Source organism: Hyla sarda, chromosome 4 (assembly GCF_029499605.1).
Source record: "Hyla sarda isolate aHylSar1 chromosome 4, aHylSar1.hap1, whole genome shotgun sequence".
In the NCBI taxonomy this organism is placed as follows: domain Eukaryota; kingdom Metazoa; phylum Chordata; class Amphibia; order Anura; family Hylidae; genus Hyla; species Hyla sarda.
In genome coordinates, this window is record NC_079192.1 from 132,974,406 (window position 1) to 132,994,980 (window position 20,575).

General features: G+C 50.8%; 1 protein-coding gene across 1 annotated transcript in view; it reads right to left on the reverse strand.

Annotated features, from left to right (window-relative positions):
• Nucleotides 1-16,258, reverse strand: part of WHAMM (WASP homolog associated with actin, golgi membranes and microtubules) — a 77,963-nt gene extending 61,705 nt beyond the window's left edge. The window contains exon 1 of the mRNA XM_056572181.1: nucleotides 15,550-16,258. Within this exon, the coding sequence (XP_056428156.1) occupies nucleotides 15,550-16,107 (558 nt within the window). The 5' untranslated portion in view covers nucleotides 16,108-16,258. The remainder of the gene's footprint in view (nucleotides 1-15,549) is intronic.
• Between the last annotated feature and the right edge of the window lie 4,317 nt (nucleotides 16,259-20,575).

Consider the following 20,575-nt stretch of genomic DNA (forward strand, 5'->3'; position numbering starts at 1 on the left):
TGTACCGTACTGCTCTCTACCTGTGCTACATGTACCGTACTGCTCTCTACCTGTGCTACATGTACCGTACTGCTCTCTACCTGTGCTACATGTACCGTACTGCTCTCTACCTGAGCTACATGTACCGTACTGCTCTCTACCTGAGCTACATGTACCGTACTGCTCTCTACCTGAGCTACATGTACCGTACTGCTCTCTACCTGTGCTACATGTACCGTACTGCTCTCTACCTGTGCTACATGTACCGTACAGCTCTCTACCTGAGCTACATGTACCGCACTGCTCTCTACCTGTGCTACATGTACCGCACTGCTCTCTACCTGTGCTACATGTACCGTACTGCTCTCTACCTGAGCTACATGTACCGTACTGCTCTCTACCTGTGCTACATGTACCGCACTGCTCTCTACCTGTGCTACATGTACTGTACAGCTCTCTACCTGAGCTACATGTACCACACTGCTCTCTACCTGTGCTACATGTACCGCACTGCTCTCTACCTGAGCTACATGTACCGCACTGCTCTCTACCTGAGCTACATGTACCGTACTGCTCTCTACCTGTGCTACATGTACCGTACTGCTCTCTACCTGTGCTACATGTACCGTACTGCTCTCTACCTGAGCTACATGTACCGTTCTGCTCTCTACCTGTGCTACATGTACCGTACTGCTCTCTACCTGAGCTACATGTACCGTACTGCTCTCTACCTGTGCTACATGTACTGCACTGCTCTCTACCTGTGCTACATGTACTGTACAGCTCTCTACCTGAGCTACATGTACCGCACTGCTCTCTACCTGTGCTACATGTACCGCACTGCTCTCTACCTGTGCTACATGTACCGTACTGCTCTCTACCTGTGCTACATGTACCGTACTGCTCTCTACCTGTGCTACATGTACCGTACTGCTCTCTACCTGTGCTACATGTACCGTACTGCTCTCTACCTGTGCTACATGTACCGTACTGCTCTCTACTTGTACTACATGTACTGTACTGCTCTCAACCTATGCGACATGTACTGTACTGCTCTCTACTTGTACTACATGTACTGTACTGCTCTCTACCTGTGCTACATGTACTGTACAGCTCTCTACCTGTGCTACATGTACTGCACTGCTCTCTACCTGTGCCACTTGTACTGTACTGCTCTCTACCTGTGCTACATGTACTGTACTGCTCTCTACCTGTACTACATGTACTGTACTGCTCTCTACCTGTGCTACATGTACCGTACTGCTCTCTACCTGTGCTACATGTACTGTACTGCTCTCTACCTGTGCTACATGTACCGTACTGCTCTCTACCTGTGCTACATGTACCGTACTGCTCTCTACCTGTGCTACATGTACCGTACTGCTCTCTACCTGTGCTACATGTACTGTACTGCTCTCTACCTGTGCTACATGTACTGTACTGCTCTCTACCTGTGCTACATGTACTGTACTGCTCTCTACCTGTGCTACATGTACTGTACTGCTCTCTACCTGTGCTACATGTACCGTACTGCTCTCTACCTGTACTGTACTGCTCTCTACCTGTGCTACATGTACTGTACTGCTCTCTACCTGTGCTACATGTACTGTACTGCTCTCTACCTGTGCTACATGTACTGTACTGCTCTCTACTTGTACTACATGTACTGTACTGCTCTCTACCTGTACTACATGTACTGTACTGCTCTCTACCTGTGCTACATGTACTGTACTGCTCTCTACCTGTACTACATGTACTGTACTGCTCTCTACCTGTGCTACATGTACTGTACTGCTCTCTACCTGTGCTACATGTACTGTACTGCTCTCTACCTGTGCTACATGTACTGTCAATTACATGTGCTACATGTTCTGTATTGCCAAGTACATGTGCTAGATGTACTGTATTCTTCATGGACCATAATGCTTTCATCCTATGATGCACAATGTACTGCTGTACCTGCACAAGGATACTTACTACTTGTACTGCTATGACCTTATTCTACATGTACTGTATATTAAGTAGACTCCATGGGGTAGATTCATCAAAACTTGTGCAGAAGAAAAAGTTAACCATCTAATTGGTCGCTATGTGCCCCCTATGTTCCCCCATATGTTTGCTACTACAGCTCAATACTGAATTGTTACTGTGTGCATTTTGGTATCCTAAAACAGGAAAGATGATTTTAAAACTAAAAATAGACACAAAGCCAAAGCTATTACATGGAGTTATTCACAACTCCATATATTTGTAAGGAACTTATTTTGTAATGCCAACAGCTAAGTTAGACGCATGGATGGCTTGTATTATTCTTCTGATGCTTCAGGGATCTGTCATATATATTGTATTCCATATTAACAAATTAATAACATGCATTTTGTGGTCAATGTACATGCAGCAAATGAGTGTTCAAAGGGATATGGCTAATTTGCACTTGTAATGCATAGAGATGGGAAGGCCTGGAAAAAAATAAAGTTGGGGGGGGGGGGGGGAAAGCAGATTGTAAAATTTTCCCAGAAAAGGAAAAAACAAAAAAAGAAGTAAGGAATATCTGAGAATCTTTGTACATTCTCCAGTCTCACTTGAAGACAATTTAAATATTGAGAAGACAATTTTTAAGGGGCGCTGCAGGGAAAGGTTTCAGTTTAGTTTGGCTGAGGCTGGGCTTCATCTTGTTGGTATTACAGTAGTTAATTGTGTCTGTCCTCTCAGACCGGCCTTAGCATTCATCTATCTGAGCCCGCTTCATATCCATTCGGCACCGGCTGCTATCAGCAGCCAGGACCCATGGCTAATGTCAGACATTGGCCTGATTAATATTGCGATTAAAATTGATTGAGGTGTCTAAATAGGCAAAAATCTACTGCTGGTAGTTGATTGGGGCACCCACGGCAAAAACGCGAGGTCCTGATCAGCTCAGAGGACAGCAGGAGGGCCCTTACCTTCCTCCTCTGCACTCCTCCATGGCAGGCTGGAGCAATGGAGCGCTGATTACACTGATCAATGCTATTATATGGAATAGAATTGTTCAGTGTTTGCAATCTAAAGATTCCATCTAATAGTTTCCTATAGGGACTAAAAAAAACAAAAAAGTTAAAAAAGTTAATAAATGTGAATTCTCTAATAAAATTATTCTTTAATAATTTTATAATAATGAAAAAAATAAACATAAGCATGTGGTATCGCCGCATGGGTAAATGTCCAAACTATTAAAATATGTTAATTAAAAAACAAGCCCTCATATGAGCCTGAAGGTGAAAAATTGAAAAAAAAGTGTTATGGGTATAAGAAGGCAAAGGGGAAAAAACAAAACTCCCACAAAAAAAAATAAAAAATAATAATAATAATTATAATACAAAAAAAATTTATAAAAAAAGATTGGCCTGGCCTTTAACCCCTTAAGGACCAAGGACGTACCGGTACGTCCTTGGTCCTGCTCCCGTGATATAACGCGGAGTTACACGGTAACCCCGCATCATATCACGGCGGGCCTGGCGTCATAGTGAAGCCGGGACCCGCCGCTAATATCGCGCGGCGCCGCGCGCTATTAACCCTTTAGCCGCGCGCTCAGAGCTGAGCCATGCGGCTAAAAGTGAAAGTAAAAACTGCCGGTTAGCTCAGTGGGCTGTTCGGGATCGCCGCGGTGAAATCGCGGCATCCCGGACAGCTTGCAGGACAGCCGGAGGGTCCCTACCTGCCTCCTCGCTGTCCGATCGCCGAATGATTGCTCAGTGCCTGAGATCCAGGCATGAGCAGTCAAGCGGCAGAAGCATCGATCACTGGTTTCCTATGAGAAACCAGTGATCAATGATGAAGATCAGTGTGTGCAGTGTTATAGGTCCCTATGGGAGCTATAACACTGCAAAAAAAAAAAGTGGAAAAAAAAAGTGAAGATCATTTAACCCCTTCCATATTAAAAGTTTGAATCACCCCCCTTTTCCCATAAAAAAAAAAAAGTGTAAATAAAAATAAACATATATGGTATCGCCACGTGTGGAAATGTCAGAATTATAAAAATATATCATTATTTAAACCACACGGTCAATGGCGTACGCGCCAAAAAGTTCCAAAGTCCAAAATAGTGCATTTTTGGTCACTTTTTATATAATTTAAAAATGAATAAAAAGCGATCAATAAGTCCTATCAATGCACAAATGGTACAGTTAAAAACTTCAGATCACGGCGCAAAAAATTAGCCCTCATACCGCCCCATAGGCGCAAAAATAAAAACGTTATAGGGGTCAGAAAATGACAACTTTAAACGTATACATTTTCCTGCATGTAGTTATGATTTTTTCAAGAAGTACGACAAAATCAAACCGATATATGTAGGGTATAATTTTAATTGTATGGACCTACAGAATAAAGATAAGGTGTCATTTTTACCGAAAAATGTACCAGGTAGAAACGGAAGCCCCCAAAAGTTACAAAACTGCGTTTTTTTTTTTTCAATTTTGTCGCACAATGATTTTCTTTTCCGTTTCACCGTCGATTTTTGGGCAAAATGACTGACATCATTACAAAGTAGAATTGGTGGCGCAAAAAATAAGCAATCATATGGATTTTTAGGTGCAAAATTGAAAGAGTTATGATTTTTTAAAGGCAAGGAGCAAAAAACGAAAATGCAAAAATGGAAAAACCCCTTGTCCTTAAAGGGTTAAGGAGAACTGTACTGAAAATGTCCATTTAGTCTGTGCCCGGGCTGCAAAAAACAAAACAAAAGAAAAAACCTTAACTCTCCTTCCGATGTTCCCCCGTTGCGCCAATGTCGCTTGTTCCGGTCCTCCGGAGCCGGACTTCTTCCTGCTGATGGAGAGCCATACTGCGCTCAGCGTATCGCAGGCCACAGCAATGTCCCGCCTTGGCCGGATATAGGCTGACCGCACTTTCATGTAAGGAGCCTGGGCCCTGCAGTCTCCCTGCTGCCGGGGCTCCTTACATGACAGTGCGCTCAGCCTATCAACGGCTGAGGCGGGACATCGCTGCAGACGGCGATACGAAGAGCACAGTTTGACTCATCATCCCCATTAAACAAGAAGAAAACCGTCCCTAGAGGATTGGGACACCGATAACGGTACAAGGGGGGGGGGGGGGGGCGACGTCGGAAGGGGAGTTAAAGTTTTTTAGTTTTTGCAGCCGGGGCACAGAGGAAAAGGAATCATTTTCAGTACAGTTCTCCCTTAAGAACTTTTCGGACGCCGGCATATAAAACAACAAACTGAACTCACCCGCCTCTCCTCCCTCGGTATCGCACTCCAGTCCTCTTCCTGGTTGTCTGTGGCCAATGCGTCACACTGCCTATAACTGGCCGAGGCAGCTGGCGATTTGGTGATCAGTAGTGTGAAGCATTGACCACTGGCTACAAGGAAGGCAGTAGCACAGGAGGACAGCAGCGGCGATACCAGTGCAACGAGGGAGCGGCAGGGGACAAGTCCAGTTTGATTTATATGCTGGCATCCCAGTGAAAATGGCACCAAAGAGACAGGACTACTCCTTTAAAAGGAAAACTGTTAGAATAGTCACCCGCACAAACCAGTGATACTGCCTTGTGCGGGTGATTCTGAGAAAAAATAAAAATAAAAAAAAATAGTAAACTGGTTTTAATTTTGCTCTTGTGAGTAAAATGTTTAGACCAACATCTAACAATGAAATCATTTAAAAAGGTTATAAAACTACTTCACTCTTAAATTTCCCCCCCAAAAAATTAAAAATTAAATTAAAAAATAAAAAAGGACTAATTTTACAAAAACTTTGGAAAAACTAAATACATTTTGTGGCTTTCGTTTCTATTAATTCCTTTTTTTTTGTAAAATGGCATGCTATCTTTATCCTGTAGGTCCTTACAATTACAGTCTTTTTTTCTAGTATACGAAGTGACCAAAAAAAAAACATTTAAACAATTCACCATGAGGTTTTGTTAACGTTATTTTAATAGCTTGGACATATCTTGTTTCTTTTTGTTTACATTATTTTATTAGAGAAATGGCAAAACAGGATGATTTAAACTTATTGGGGAAGGGGCTTAATCACATTTATTAAAAATGTCTTCACAATTTTTTTAGTCCCCATTGCATACACTAAACAATGCTGTGCTATGGCACATCATCATCCAGTGTTATTGGCGCTCCACTTGTACAGGCTGCCAGCACAGTTAATGCAAAGATCGGACAACACATAGCCAGGTAAGGGACCTCCAGCCATCCTGTCAGCTAATCCGGGACCACCGTGGAGAAATTGTGGCGTCCTATTGGCTCCACTGAACAATTAGCAATGCAATTTTGGCACAGGGATCATCATTGATCGTGGTGTCCAAATGGTTAATGCTGGACATCACTCTGATCATGATGTATAGCCTTAGCCAAGCGTCTATCTCTGGCTGCTGATATCAGCCAGGAACAACCGGCTATGAAGAGTGCTCAGCTCCTGAGCATGTTTCCTAGATCAACAACACATGCACATATACCTTAACCCCTTAAGGACGCAGGACGTAAATGTACGTCCTGGTGAGGTGGTACTTAACGCACCAGGACGTACATTTACATCCAATGCATAACCGCGGGCATCGGAGCGATGCCCGTGTCATGCGCGGCTGATCCCGGCTGCTGATCGCAGTCAGGGACCCGCCGGCAATGGCCGACGCCCGCGATCTCGCGGGCGTCCGCCATTAACCCCTCAGGTGCCGGGATCAATACAGATCCCGGCATCTGCGGCAGTTCGCGATTTGAATGAATGATCGGATCGCCCGCAGCGCTGCTGCGGGGATCCGATCATTCATAACGCCGCACGGAGGTCCCCTATCCTGCCTCCGTCTGGCTCCCGGCGTCTCCTGCTCTGGTCTGTGATCGAGCAGACCAGAGCAGGAGATGACCGAAAACACTGATCTGTTCTATGTCCTATACATAGAACAGATCAGTATTAGCAATCATGGTATTGCTATGAATAGTCCCCTATGGGTGAAACAAAACATTTTGTGGGGAGAAAACTGAAGGGGGGGAAAAAAAAACACTTTATAATTTTTTTGGGCTTCCGTTTCTACACAGTGCATTTTTTGGTTAAAATTATCAAAATTTTGCAGGTCCATATGAATAAAATGATACAAAATTTGTATAGGTTTTGTCTTCCTTTACTTTAACCCCTTAAGGACCGGGGGTTTTTCCGTTTTTGCATTTTCGTTTTTTTGCTCCTTGCCTTTAAAAAATCAGAACTCTTAATTTTGCACCTAAAAATCCATATGATGGCTAATTTTTTGCGCCACCAATTCTACTTTGTAATGACGTCAGTCATTTTGCCCAAAACTCTAAGGTGAAACGGAAAAAAAAATCATTGTGCAACAAAATTGAAAAAAAAAAAACGCAGTTTTGTAACTTTTGGGGGCTTCCATTTCTTCGTAGTACATTTTTCGGTAAAAATTACACCTTATCTTTATTCTGTAGTACATACGATTAAAATGATTCCCTGCTTATATGGGTTTGATTTTGTTGTATTTCTGGAAAAAATCATAACTACATGCAGGAAAATTAATACGTTTAAAATTGTCATCTTCTGACCCCTATAACTTTTTTATTTTTCCGTGTATAGGGCGGTATGAGGGCTCATTTTTTGCGCCGTGATCTGGTTTTTAACGGTACCATTTTTGCATTGATAGGACTTATTGATCGCTTTTTATAAATTTTTAAATGATATAAAAAGTGACCCAAAATGCACCATTTTGGACTTTGGAATTTTTTTGCGCGCACGCCACTGACCGAGCGGTTTAATTAATGATATATTTTTATAATTCGGACATTTCCGCACGCGGTGATACCACATATGTTTATTTTTATTTAAACTGTTTTTTTTTTATGGGAAAAGGGGGGTGATTCAAACTTTTAATAGGGGAGGGGTTAAATGATATTCATTCACTTTTTTTTGCAGTGTTATAGCTCCCATAGGGACCTATAACACTGCACACACTGATCATTATCATTGATCACTGGTTTCTCATAGGAAACCAGTGATCGACGATTCTGCCGCTTGACTGCTCATGCCTGGATCTCAGGCACTGAGCAGTCATTCGGCGATCGGACAGCGAGGAGGCAGGTAGGGGCCCTCCCGCTGTCCTGTAAGCTGTTCGGGATGCCGCGATTTCGCCGCGGCTATCCCAAACAGCCCACTGAGTTAACCGGCAGCTTTCACTTTCGGTTTTAGCCGCTCTGAGCGCGCGGCGCCGCGATCGGCGCTGCGCGCTATTAGCGGCGGGTCCCGGATTCACTATGACGCCGGGCCCGCCGTGATGTGATGCGGGGTTACCGTGTAACCCCGCGTTATATCAGGGGAGCAGGACCAAGGACGTCCTTGGTCCTTAAGGGGTTAAAAATTATAAAACTGTACAAAAATGAGTATGCTTAAAATGGTCCTCTTTTGACCCCTATAGCTTTTTTTTCTGTATATGAGGGCTAATTTTTTGTGCCATGATCTGTAGTTTATATCGGTGCCATTTTGTTATGATGGGACTTTTTGATCACATTCTTTTATGATATATGAAGTGACCAAAATTCCGCAATTCTGGACTTTGGTATTTGTTTATGTATACACCATTGACTGTGCGGTTTAATTAACTTTATAATTTTAATAGTTTGGACATTTACGCAACATCATATTTATTTTTGTTTACATTATTTTACTTTAAAAAAAATGGGAAAAGGGATGGGGATTCAAACTTTTATTTTGGATGGGGTTATTTTACATTAACCTTTTTATACTTATTTTTAGTCCCCATAGGAGACTATAACATGTAATCATTAGATTACATACACTGTTGAATACAATGGCATGGCACAGCATTGATCAGTGCTATAGCCAGGTAAAGGGACCTCCCGCCGTCCTCTCAGCAAATTCAGCAGGGGGGGTTCGGATCAGCCCACTGAACTAGCCAGGATTAGGTTCCTTCCATTTTAGTAAAGGGTTAATGCCGGACATCGCCCGATTACCGTATATACTCGAGTATAAGCCGACCCGAGTATAAGCCGAGACCCCTAATTTCAACCCAAAATCCCAGGAAAAGTTATTGACTCGAGTATAAGCCTAGGGTGGGAAATACCTCATCCCCCCCTGTCATCATCCAGACCCGTCATTAACATCCTCATCATCATCCCCTTGTCATCATCCCACACATCCCCCCTTCATCATCCTCTTATCCCACACATCCCCCCTTCATCATCCCCTTATCATCCCACACATCCCCCCTTCATCATCCCCTTGTCATCATCCCACACATCCCCCCTTCATCATCCCCTTATCATCCCCTTATCATCCCGCACATCCCCCCTTCATCATCCCCTTATCATCCCACACATCCCCCCTTCATCATCCCCTTATCATCCCACACCCCCCCTTCATCATCCCCACCCCCCTTCATCATCCCCACACCCCCCCTTCATCATCCTCTTCTCATCATTCGCCCTCAGTGGTCTTCAACCTGCGGACCTCCAGAGGTTTCAAAACTACAACTCCCAGCAAGCCCGGGCAGCCATCGGCTGTCCGGGCTTGCTGGGAGTTGTAGTTTTGAAACCTCCGGAGGTCCGCAGGTTGAAGACCACTGCGGCCTTCAACATCATCCAGCCCCCTCTCACCCCCTTTAGTTCTGAGTACTCACCTCCGCTCGGCGCTGGTCCGGTCCTGCAGGGCTGTCCGGTGAGGAGGTGGTCCGGTGAGGAGGTGGTCCGGGCTGCTATCTTCACCGGGGGCGCCTCTTCTCCGCGCTTCCGGCCCGGAATAGAGGCGTTGCCTTGACAATGACGCAGAATTACGTTGGCAATGAACGCACCTCTGCGTCGTTGTCACGGCAACGTGACTATTCTGAGGCCGGGCCCGAAGCGCTTAGAAGAGGCCTCCCCGGTGAAGATAGCAGCCCGGAACACTATCCCACCGGACCACCTCCTCACCGGACAGTCCTGCAGGACCGGACCAGCGCCGAGCGGAGGTGAGTACTCAGAACTAAAGGGGGTGAGAGGGGGCTGGATGATGTTGAAGGCCGCAGTGGTCTTCAACCTGCGGACCTCCGGAGGTTTCAAAACTACAACTCCCAGCAAGCCCGGACAGCCGATGGCTGCCCGGGCTTGCTGGGAGTTGTAGTTTTGAAACCTCTGGAGGTCCGCAGGTTGAAGACCACTGCGGGTGGGGGAGTTCACTCGAGTATAAGCCGAGGGGGGTGTTTTCAGCACGAAAAATCGTGCTGAAAAACTCGGCCTATACTCGAGTATATACGGTATTAAAATTTACAGATTATTAAAATCTACACAAAAAATGCTGTATTTCCTAAATCTTAAAGCGTTATTGTCTCTTTTCAAGATAAATTTAATTCTCCTGATCCTTCCCCCAGAACTAGGATTTTCCATGCCCTTAAAGGGGTATTCCAGGCCAAAATATCTCTCTCTCTCTCAACTGGCTCCGGAAAGTTAAACAGATTTGTAAATGACTTCTATTAAAAAATCTTAATCCTTCCAATAGTTATTAGCTTCTGAAGTTGAGTTTCTGTTTTCTGTCTAACTGCTTTCTGATGACTCAAGTCCCGGGAGCTATCCAGCTCCTATGGGGATATTCTCCCATCATGCACAGCTCCCGGGACATGACATCATCATTGAGCAGTTAGACAGAAAACTTCAGAAGCTAATAACTATTGGAAGGATTAAGATTTTTTAATAGAAGTAATTTACAAATCGGTTTAACTTTCCGGAGCCAGTTGATATATATAAAAAAGTTTTTGCCTGGAATACCCCTTTAATTATTTAGTTGTGTACATCTGTACCCTTTACTGATCCTGGACATCCCTTTTAATAAAAGGTGCCCAAAACTGAACACCATATTCCACTTGCTACCCCATGTCCACATGGTTCTGCACCCTTCGCAGGCTCTACTTGGACCGGCAAACTTGCTGCCACCAGACCCCCCATGCCCCCCCTGGTTCCGCACACTTGGCAGGCTCTCCTTAGTCCAGCACACTTGCTTCCCCAGGCCCCTTGGTTCTGCACCCTCCCCTTGGCCTAGTACACTTGCTCCCCCAGGCTCCCACACTCTCCTTAGCCAGGCACACTTGCTTCCCCCCAGGCTCCACACCCTCTGCAGTCTCTCCTTGGTCTGTCACCTTTGCTCCCACCAGGCCCCCCATGTTCCGCACCCTTCGCAGGCTCTCCTTGGTCCTTCACATTTGCTCCCCCTACGCCTTCCTGGTTCCGCACCCTTTTCAGGCTCTCCTTGGTCGTCACATTTGCTCCCACCAGGCCCCCTATGCCTCCCTGGTTACACACCCGTCGCAGGCTCTCCTTGACCCAGCACACTTGCTCCTCCAGGCCCCCTATGCCCCCTCGGTTCTGCACCCTGCACAGGCTCTCCTTGGTCCGCCACATTTGCTCCCACCAGGCCCTCCCATGTTCCGCACCCTTCGCAAACTCTCCTTGGTCGTCACATTTGCTCCCACCAGGCCCACTATTCCCCCCCCCCCCCCCCCTGCACCCTTCTCAGGCTCTCCTTGGTCCTTCACATTTGCTCCTCCTATGCCCCGCTGGTTCCGCACCCTTCGCAGATTCTCCTTGGCCCGGCACACTTGCTCCTCCATGCCCCCCCCGGTTCCGCACCCTTGGCAGGCTCTCCTTGGTCCATCACACTTGCTCCCACAAGGCCCCCTATGCCCCCCTGGTTCCGCACCCTTGGCAGGCTCTCCTTGGTCCTTCACATTTTCTCCCCCTATGCCCCCTGGGTTCCGCACCCTTCGCAGGCTCTCCTTGGCCTGGCACACTTGTTCCTCCAAGCCCCCTATGCCCCCCTGGTTCAGCACCCTTCGCAGGCTCTCCTTGGCCCAGCACACTTGCTCCCACCAGGCCCCCTATGCCCCCCTGGTTCAGCACCCTTCGCAGGCTCTCCTTGGCCCAGCATATTTGCTCCCACCAGGCCCCCTATGCCCCCCTGGTTCAGCCCCCTTCGCAGGCTCTCCTTGGCCCCACACACTTGCTCCCACCAGGCCCCCTATGCCCCCCTGGTTCCGCACCCTTCGCAGGCTCTCCTCGGTCCTTCACATTTGCTCCCCCTATGCCCCCCTGATTCCGCACCCTCCACAGGTTTTCCTTGGTCCATCACACGCGCTCCAACAAGGCCCCCTATGCCCCCCTGGTTCCGCACCCTTCGCAGGCTCTCCTTGGTCTGGCACACTTGCTCCCACCAGGCCCCTTATGCCCCCCCTGGTTCCGCACCCTTCGCAGGCTCTCCTTAGCCTACTTGCTCCCACCAGGACCCCCATGCCCCCCTGGTTCCGCACCCTTCGCAAGCTCTCCTTGGCCCGGCACATTTGCTCCCACCAGGACCACTATCCCCCCTCGTTCTGCACCCTTCGCAGGCTCTCCTTGGCCCTTCACATTTGCTCCCCCCATAGGCTCTCCTTGGCCCGGACACTTGCTCCTCCAGGCCCCCTATGCCCCCCTTGTTCCGCACCCTTCGCAGGCTCTCCTTGACCCGGACACTTGCTCCAACCAGGCCCCCTATGCCCCCCTGGTTCCGGACCCTTCGCAGGCTCTCCTTGGCCCGGCACACTTGCTTCTCCAGGCCCCCTATGCCCCCCTGGTTCTGCACCCTTCGCAGGCTCTCCTTGGCCCGGCACATTTGCTCCCACCAGGCCCACTATCCCCCCTCGTTCTGCACCCTTCGCAGGCTCTCCTTGGCCCTTCACATTTGCTCCCCCCATACCCCACTGGTTCCGCACCCTTCGTAGGCTCTCCTTGGCCCGGACACTTGCTCCTCCAGGCCCCCTATGCCCCCCTTGTTCCGCACCCTTCGCAGGCTCTCCTTGGCCCGGACACTTGCTCCCACCAGGCCCCCTATGCCCCCCTGGTTCCGGACCCTTCGCAGGCTCTCCTTGGCCCGGCACACTTGCTCCTCCAGGCCCCCAATGCCCCCCTTGTTCCGCACCCTTCGCAGGCTCTCCTTGGCCCACTTGCTCCTCCAGGCCCCCTATGCCCCCCTTGTTCCACACCCTTCGCAGGCTCTCCTTGGCCCACTTGCTCCTCCAGGCCCCCTATGCCCCCCTGGTTCGCACCCTTCGCAGGCTCTCCTTGGCCCGGCACACTTGCTCCTCCAGGACCCCTATGCCCCCCTGGTTCGCACCCTTCGCAGGCTCTCCTTGGCCTGGCACACTTGCTCCTCCAGGGCCCCTATGCCCCCCTTGTTCCGCACCCTTCGCAGGCTCTCCTTGGCCCGGCACACTTGCTCCTCCAGGCCCCCTATGCCCCCCTGGTTGGCACCCTTCGCAGGCTCTCCTTGGCCTGGCACACTTGCTCCTCCAGGCCCCCTATGCCCCCCTGGTTGGCACCCTTTGCAGGCTATCCTTGGCCCGGCACACTTGCTCCTCCAAGCCCCCCATGCCCCCCTGGTTCGCACCCTTCGCAGGCTCTCCTTGGCCCGGCACACTTGCTCCTCCAGGCCCCCTATGCCCCCCTGGTTCGCACCCTTCGCAGGCTCTCCTTGGCTCTGCACACTTGCTCCTCTAGGCCCCCTATGCCCCCCTGATTCGCACCCTTCGCAGGCTCTCCTTGGCCCGGCACACTTGCTCCTCCAGGCCCCCTATGCCCCCCTGGTTCGCACCCTTCGCAGGCTCTCCTTGGCCCGGCACACTTGCTCCTCCAGACCCCCTATGTCCCCCTGGTTCACACCCTTCGCAGGCTCTCCTTGGCCCGGCACACTTGCTCCTCTAGGCCCCCTATGCCCCCCTGGTTCGCACCCTTCGCAGGCTCTCCTTGGCTCGGCACACTTGCTCCTCTAGGCCCCCTATGCCCCCCTTGTTCCGCACCCTTCGCAGGCTCTCCTTGGCCCGGCACACTTGCTCCTCCAGGCCCCCTATGCCCCCCTGGTTCGCACCCTTTGCAGGCTCTCCTTGGCCCGGCACACTTGCTCCTCTAGGCCCCCTATGCCCCCCTTGTTCCGCACCCTTCGCAGGCTCTCCTTGGCCCGGCACACTTGCTCCTCCAGGCCCCCTATGCCCCCCTGGTTCGCACCCTTTGCAGGCTCTCCTTGGCCCGGCACACTTGCTCCTCTAGGCCCCCTATGCCCCCCTTGTTCCGCACCCTTCGCAGGCTCTCCTTGGCCCGGCACACTTGCTCCTCCAGGCCCCCTATGCCCCCTGGTTCGCACCCTTCGCAAGCTCTCCTTGGCCCGGCACACTTGCTCCTCCAGGCCCCCTATGCCCCCTGGTTCGCACCCTTCGCAGGCTCTCCTTGGCCCGGCACACTTGCTCCTCCAGGCCCCCTATGCCCCCCTGGTTCGCACCCTTTGCAGGCTCTCCTTGGCCCGGCACACTTGCTCCTCTAGGCCCCCTATGCCCCCCTTGTTCCGCACCCTTCGCAGGCTCTCCTTGGCCCGGCACACTTGCTCCTCCAGGCCCCCTATGCCCCCCTGGTTCGCACCCTTTGCAGGCTCTCCTTGGCCCGGCACACTTGCTCCTCTAGGCCCCCTATGCACCCCTTGTTCCGCACCCTTCGCAGGCTCTCCTTGGCCCGGCACACTTGCTCCTCCAGGCCCCCTATGCCCCCTGGTTCGCACCCTTCGCAGGCTCTCCTTGGCCCAGCACACTTGCTCCTCCAGGCTACCTATGCCCCCTGGTTCGCACCCTTCGCAGGCTCTCCTTGGCCCGGCACACTTGCTCCTCCAGGCCCCCTATGCCCCCTGGTTCGCACCCTTCGCAGGCTCTCCTTGGCCCGGCACACTTGCTCCTCCAGGCCCCCTATGTCCCCCTGGTTCACACCCTTCGCAGGCTCTCCTTGGCCCGGCACACTTGCTCCTCTAGGCCCCCCTGGTTCGCACCCTTCGCAGGCTCTCCTTGGCTCGGCACACTTGCTCCTCTAGGCCCCCTATGCCCCCCTTGTTCCGCACCCTTCGCAGGCTCTCCTTGGCCCGGCACACTTGCTCCTCCAGGCCCCCTATGCCCCCCTGGTTCGCACCCTTTGCAGGCTCTCCTTGGCCCGGCACACTTGCTCCTCTAGGCCCCCTATGCCCCCCTTGTTCCGCACCCTTCGCAGGCTCTCCTTGGCCCGGCACACTTGCTCCTCCAGGCCCCCTATGCCCCCCTGGCTCGCACCCTTTGCAGGCTCTCCTTGGCCCGGCACACTTGCTCCTCTAGGCCCCCTATGCCCCCCTTGTTCCGCACCCTTCGCAGGCTCTCCTTGGCCCGGCACACTTGCTCCTCCAGGCCCCCTATGCCCCCTGGTTCGCACCCTTCGCAGGCTCTCCTTGGCCCGGCACACTTGCTCCTCCAGGCCCCCTATGCCCCCTGGTTCGCACCCTTCGCAGGCTCTCCTTGGCCCGGCACACTTGCTCCTCCAGGCCCCCTATGCCCCCTGGTTCGCACCCTTCGCAGGCTCTCCTTGGCCCGGCACACTTGCTCCTCTAGGCCCCCTATGCCCTCCTGGTTCGCACCCTTCGCAGGCTCTCCTTGGCCCGGCACACTTGCTCCTCCAGGCCCCCTATGCCCCCCTGGTTCGCACCCTTCGCAGGCTCTCCTTGGCCCGGCACACTTGCTCCTCTAGGCCCCCTATGCCCCCTGGTTCGCACCCTTCGCAGGCTCTCCTTGGCCCGGCACACTTGCTCCTCCAGGCTCTTCTTGCGGAACTCGTGCAGGTTCTCGAAGTATTTCTCGTTGTCCTCCCCGTCCTCCGGGAACAGCACGTCCAGCACGATTTGGCGGCCGCACTCCTCTATGGCGGCGCTGAGGTAGCTCTCCAGGGCCCGGCACACGGCATCCAGCTCCTCGACGCTTCCATCCCAGGACGGGGCCTCGGGGAAGAGTAAAGTCCACAGGCTGCCGGCAGAGTGCTGGGCGGGGAAGCGGGGGAAGCAGAGCTCCAGGCGGCTGCTCACAGAGCTCAGCTGCCGGTGGATGTGCTCCAGGTCGTGCACGCTGTAGAGGCCGGCCCAGCTGCTCTGCTCTCCGTCCTCCCCCTCCCGCCGCTTCCTCCGCTGCGCGGTCCGGTTGTGACAGGTCACCGCGAACTTGTATTCCACCTGGTTCCAGGCCACGATGAAGCCCATCTTGTGCAGCTCCGACTCCTGGAAGAGGTTGGGCCGCACGGCCACCCATCCGTCCAGACTGTCCATCCTGTAAGCGTCCATTACCGGCCTGTGCTCGGTCACCTGAGTAGTGACAGCTCCGGCCCCGGGCAGTCCTAACCTCAGCTGTGGAGACGACCGGGACTTTCCTCCTCACTTCTCATTGGCCGCTGCCTAGAAAAGTAGATGAGTGACGTAGAAGCCGGCATCACGGGGTGTGATCATGTGACTTGCAGTGATGTACACAACACGGAGCAGGAACAATTAAAGGTCAACACAGCTATAGCGGGGGAGGAGCTGCACATAGCAGCCATTCAGGACCCTGCTTTAAAATGAAAGCTGTGATCTGATTGGCTGCAATGGGGACTACGTCATTTAGCGGGGGAGGAGCTGCACATAGCAGCCATTCAGGACCCTGCGCTAAAATGAAAGCAGTGATGTGATTGGCTGCATTGGGGACTACGTCATTTTTCATATCCACTAGTTTTGATGGATTTCCCTGTCTTTCATTTACTTACACCAATGTTTTTCATCCAGGGTGCCTCCAGCTGTTGCAAAACTACAACTCCCAGCATGCCCGGACAGCCAAAGGCTGTCCGGGCATGCTGGGAGTTGTAGTTTTGCAACAGCTGCAGGCACCCTGGTTGGAAAAACACACTGGGAGAGATTTATCAAAACCTGTGCAGAAGAAAAGTTTGTGAGTTGCCCCTAGCAACCAATCAGATTGCTTCTTTCATTTTTAACATACCTTTTCAAAAATGAAAGAAGCTATTTAATTGGTTGCTATGGGTAACTCAGCAACTTTTCCTCTGCACAGGTTTTGATAAATCTCCCTCACCGACTTACACAAAACAGTAATTAAAACCAGCTCTGCCAGTCATCTGTGTGAAAAAACAAATCCACTTAGTGGATCCAAACAAATAAAAATATCCAATAAAAGCAACAATACAATTAATAATACAACTAACTAGAATAACAATAAAAAAAGAGACAAGCAATCAGTTTAAAGGACAACTGTAGTGGTACACATTTATATATGCCCGGGCCTCAAAAATAAACAAACTAAACTCATACATACCTTCCTATGTGCTCCAGTTGGTCCGGCACAGGCCTCACGGTCCATCAGTGCTGACGTCGTTCCACTTCCTGGGGACGGGGACGCCGCAGAGCCGTTGGCGTATCACTGGCCGTAGCGATGTCTCGCCCCGGTCGGTGATAGGCTGAGCCCGCTGTCATGTAAGGAGCTCTGGCCGGCTTCTTACATGACAGTGGGCTCAGCCTATCACAGGCCGGGGCGGGACATCGCTACGGCCGGTGATATGCAGACGGCTCTGCGGCGTCCCCGTCCCAGGAAGTGGAACGACGTCAGCACTGACGGACCGTGAGGCCTGTGCCGGACCAACGGGGGCTCGTAGGAAGGTATGTATGAGTTTAGTTTGTTTATTTTTGAGGCCCGGGCATATATAAATGTGTACCACTACAGTTGTCCTTTAAAGGGGTACTCCGGTGCTTACACATCTTATCCCCTATCTAAAGGATAGGGGATAAGATGCCTGATCGCGGGAGTCCCACAGCTGGGGACACCCGTGATCATGCACGCGGCACTCCGTTTTTAATCAGTCCCCGAAGCGTGTTTGCTCCGGGTCTGATTACGGTCGACCGCAGGGCCGGCGGCGTGTGACGTCACGCCTCCGCCCCCGTGTGGCGTCACGCTCCGCCCCTCAATGCAATCCTACGGGAGGGGGCGTGATAGCTATGGCGTCACACGCCGCCGGCCCTGCGGTCGACCGTAATCAGACCCGGAGCGAACATGCTCCGGGGACTGATTACAAACGGGGTGCCACATGCATGATCACGGGCGTCCCCAGCTGCGGGACTCCCGCGAACAGGCACCGGAGTACCCCTTTAAGTATAACTTTGTTACAAATTACAATAGAGCAGCTCTACAGCAGTGTTTTTCAACCACTGTGCCGCGGCACACTAGTGTGCCGTGACATAGTGTGAGGCGTGCCGTGGGAAAAATACCCGCCTGGTGTTTTTGCCACGGGACATCTCTGTATCCCGAAAGTTGCTTTCGGGACACATGGATGCCTCCAATAAGTCCCTGCGGCCCCGCGTTTACTTTAAAAACGCGGGGACCGCCGGGAGGTAGCGCACGCAGGGACGTCACTGACGTCCCATGCGTGCGCCCATAGCAACAATCGCGGAGGACCGGAGCAGCGAGGAGGACGCGCGCTGTCAACTTGGTGTTACCAGCGGCGCATCTCCTTCGGTGTTCCGAGCACCGCTCCTCCGGTCCCAGGACCTACTGCTATAGCCGGACCGGAGGAGCGGTGCTCGGAACACCGAAGTGGGGCAGTACACAGGCATACAACCTTCAGTAATACACTGTATGGCTGAAGGCTGTATGTCTGTGGGGGAACTATACTGTGCCTAATGTGGGACTATACTGGACCTAATGTGGGGGGACTATGCTGGGCCTAATGTGGGGGAACTATACTGGACCTAATGTGGGGGACTATACTGGACCTAATGTGGGGGAACTACAACCTAATGTTGGGGTAACTATACTGCCAACTTAATGTGGGGGAAAATAAGATATATGCAAGATAAGATATATGCAGTGTGCATAGGAATTTTTTACTTTATTTGTATTTGTATATTACTTTATATATAGTCAATATAGGCCAGTGTTTCCCAACCAGTGTGCCTCCAGCTGTTGCAAAACTACCATTCCCAGCATGCCCGGACAGCCTTTGGCTGTCTGGACACGCTGGGAGTTGTAGTTTTGCAACAGCTGGAGGCACACTGGTTGGGAAATACTAATATAGGCACAGAGTTACATTTTTTTTACATTTTCTAATGGTGGTGTGCCTCGTGATTTTTTTTCATGAAAAAAGTATGCCTTTGCACAAAAAAGGTTGAAAAACACTGCTCTAGAGATTCAGAATGGGGGAGATTTATCAAAACCTGTCCAGAGGAAAAGTTGTCCAGTTGCCCATAGCAACCAATCAGATCGCTTCTTTCATTTCTAACAAGGCCTCTGCAAAATGAAAGAAGTGATCTGATTGGTCGCTATGGGCAACTGGGCAACTTTTCCTGTGGACAGGTTTTGATAAATCTCCCCCAATATTTTTAAACGGAACTGGCATGTTATCCTTAAATGGGCACTGTCACCAACTTTATTTTTTGATATGTTGTAGTACTTATGTACTACAACATATCTCTCAAAAAAATACTTTTATTATTTTTTTATTAAAATGGTTTAATTTACATTTGAAAACCGGCCACTAGGGGTCTCCCTCCTAGTGGCCGGCTGCAGCCTGGCGTGACGTCACGCCTGAAAAAGGACTGATTTTGGCCTAGCAATCAGTCATTTTTCAGTTAGGCTGCACTCGCTCCCTGCCTGTCAATCAGACAGGCGGGAGCGCATTGGCTCCCCGGCCACTGGCTGGGAGGCCACTCCTCCCGCACATCGCCATCGCCGCCGCCGCCTCGTCGTCGCTGTCCATGCACGTCCATTGCCGGACTCTGCAGTAAGTGTAATGAGGGAACGGGGTATGCAGGAGGGGGGTTTGTGATGGAGGGAACGGGGTATGCGGGGGGGGGGGGGGTTGTAATGGAGGGAACGGGGTATGCAGGGGAGGGGGTTGTGATGGAGGGAACGGGGTATGGCGCGGGGGGGGGGGAGACGGAGGGGACAGGCTAGCGCTGCATGTAACTAACTAATAGTTTATCTACACAGGGTGCCTCCAGCTGTTTCAATACTACAACTCCCAGCATGCCCTGACAGCCAGTAGATGTCAGGGCAAGCTGGGAATTGTAGTGATGAAACAGCTGGAGGCACCCTGTGTAGATGAACTAAGGGCGGAAGTCCCCCCCCAGCAGGCATCAGTGATGTGGTGCCTGCTGGGGAAGTCTGCCTGGTAGTGAGCACACTGCCAGGCAGACAAAAGGCATTTTTAATATAGTAAAAATAAAAATTAAAAGCAGGGAGGTGGTTAGGAATAGATTGGCAATAGGCAGGGACAGAAAAAAAAAATAGGATGGTGGGAGCTACCCTTTTTAACGACCCTATTCTTAAAGATCTTGTACCAAGTAGGCCGGGTATCACATACAGGAGATCTAAAAAATTAGCAAAACTTGATAGCACCAAATAGATAAAAAAAAATATCAATACTACTAATTATTCCTCAGCGTCTGGAATAAAAGGTTGCTCACCATGCAATAAAAGTCGATGCCTTTGTTGCGGCATAATGGATAACTCTGGATACATTTTATTCTTATTATACTAAAAAAATTATTTCATAAATCAAGTATTAAATTGTGATACACAGTACGCTACATACTTGTTGTCTTGCAGTTGTCATCTGCAATATGTTGGACGCCCTATTCAAACTGGATGTTCCCGAATGTCGAAACATAGATCCAATATTAAAAACCATTCACATTACACAGCGTTTCTCAGCATTTTACAATTGTCCATAGAAACCATACATCTTCTTTACGTCTGGTTATTCCCAAAACAGTA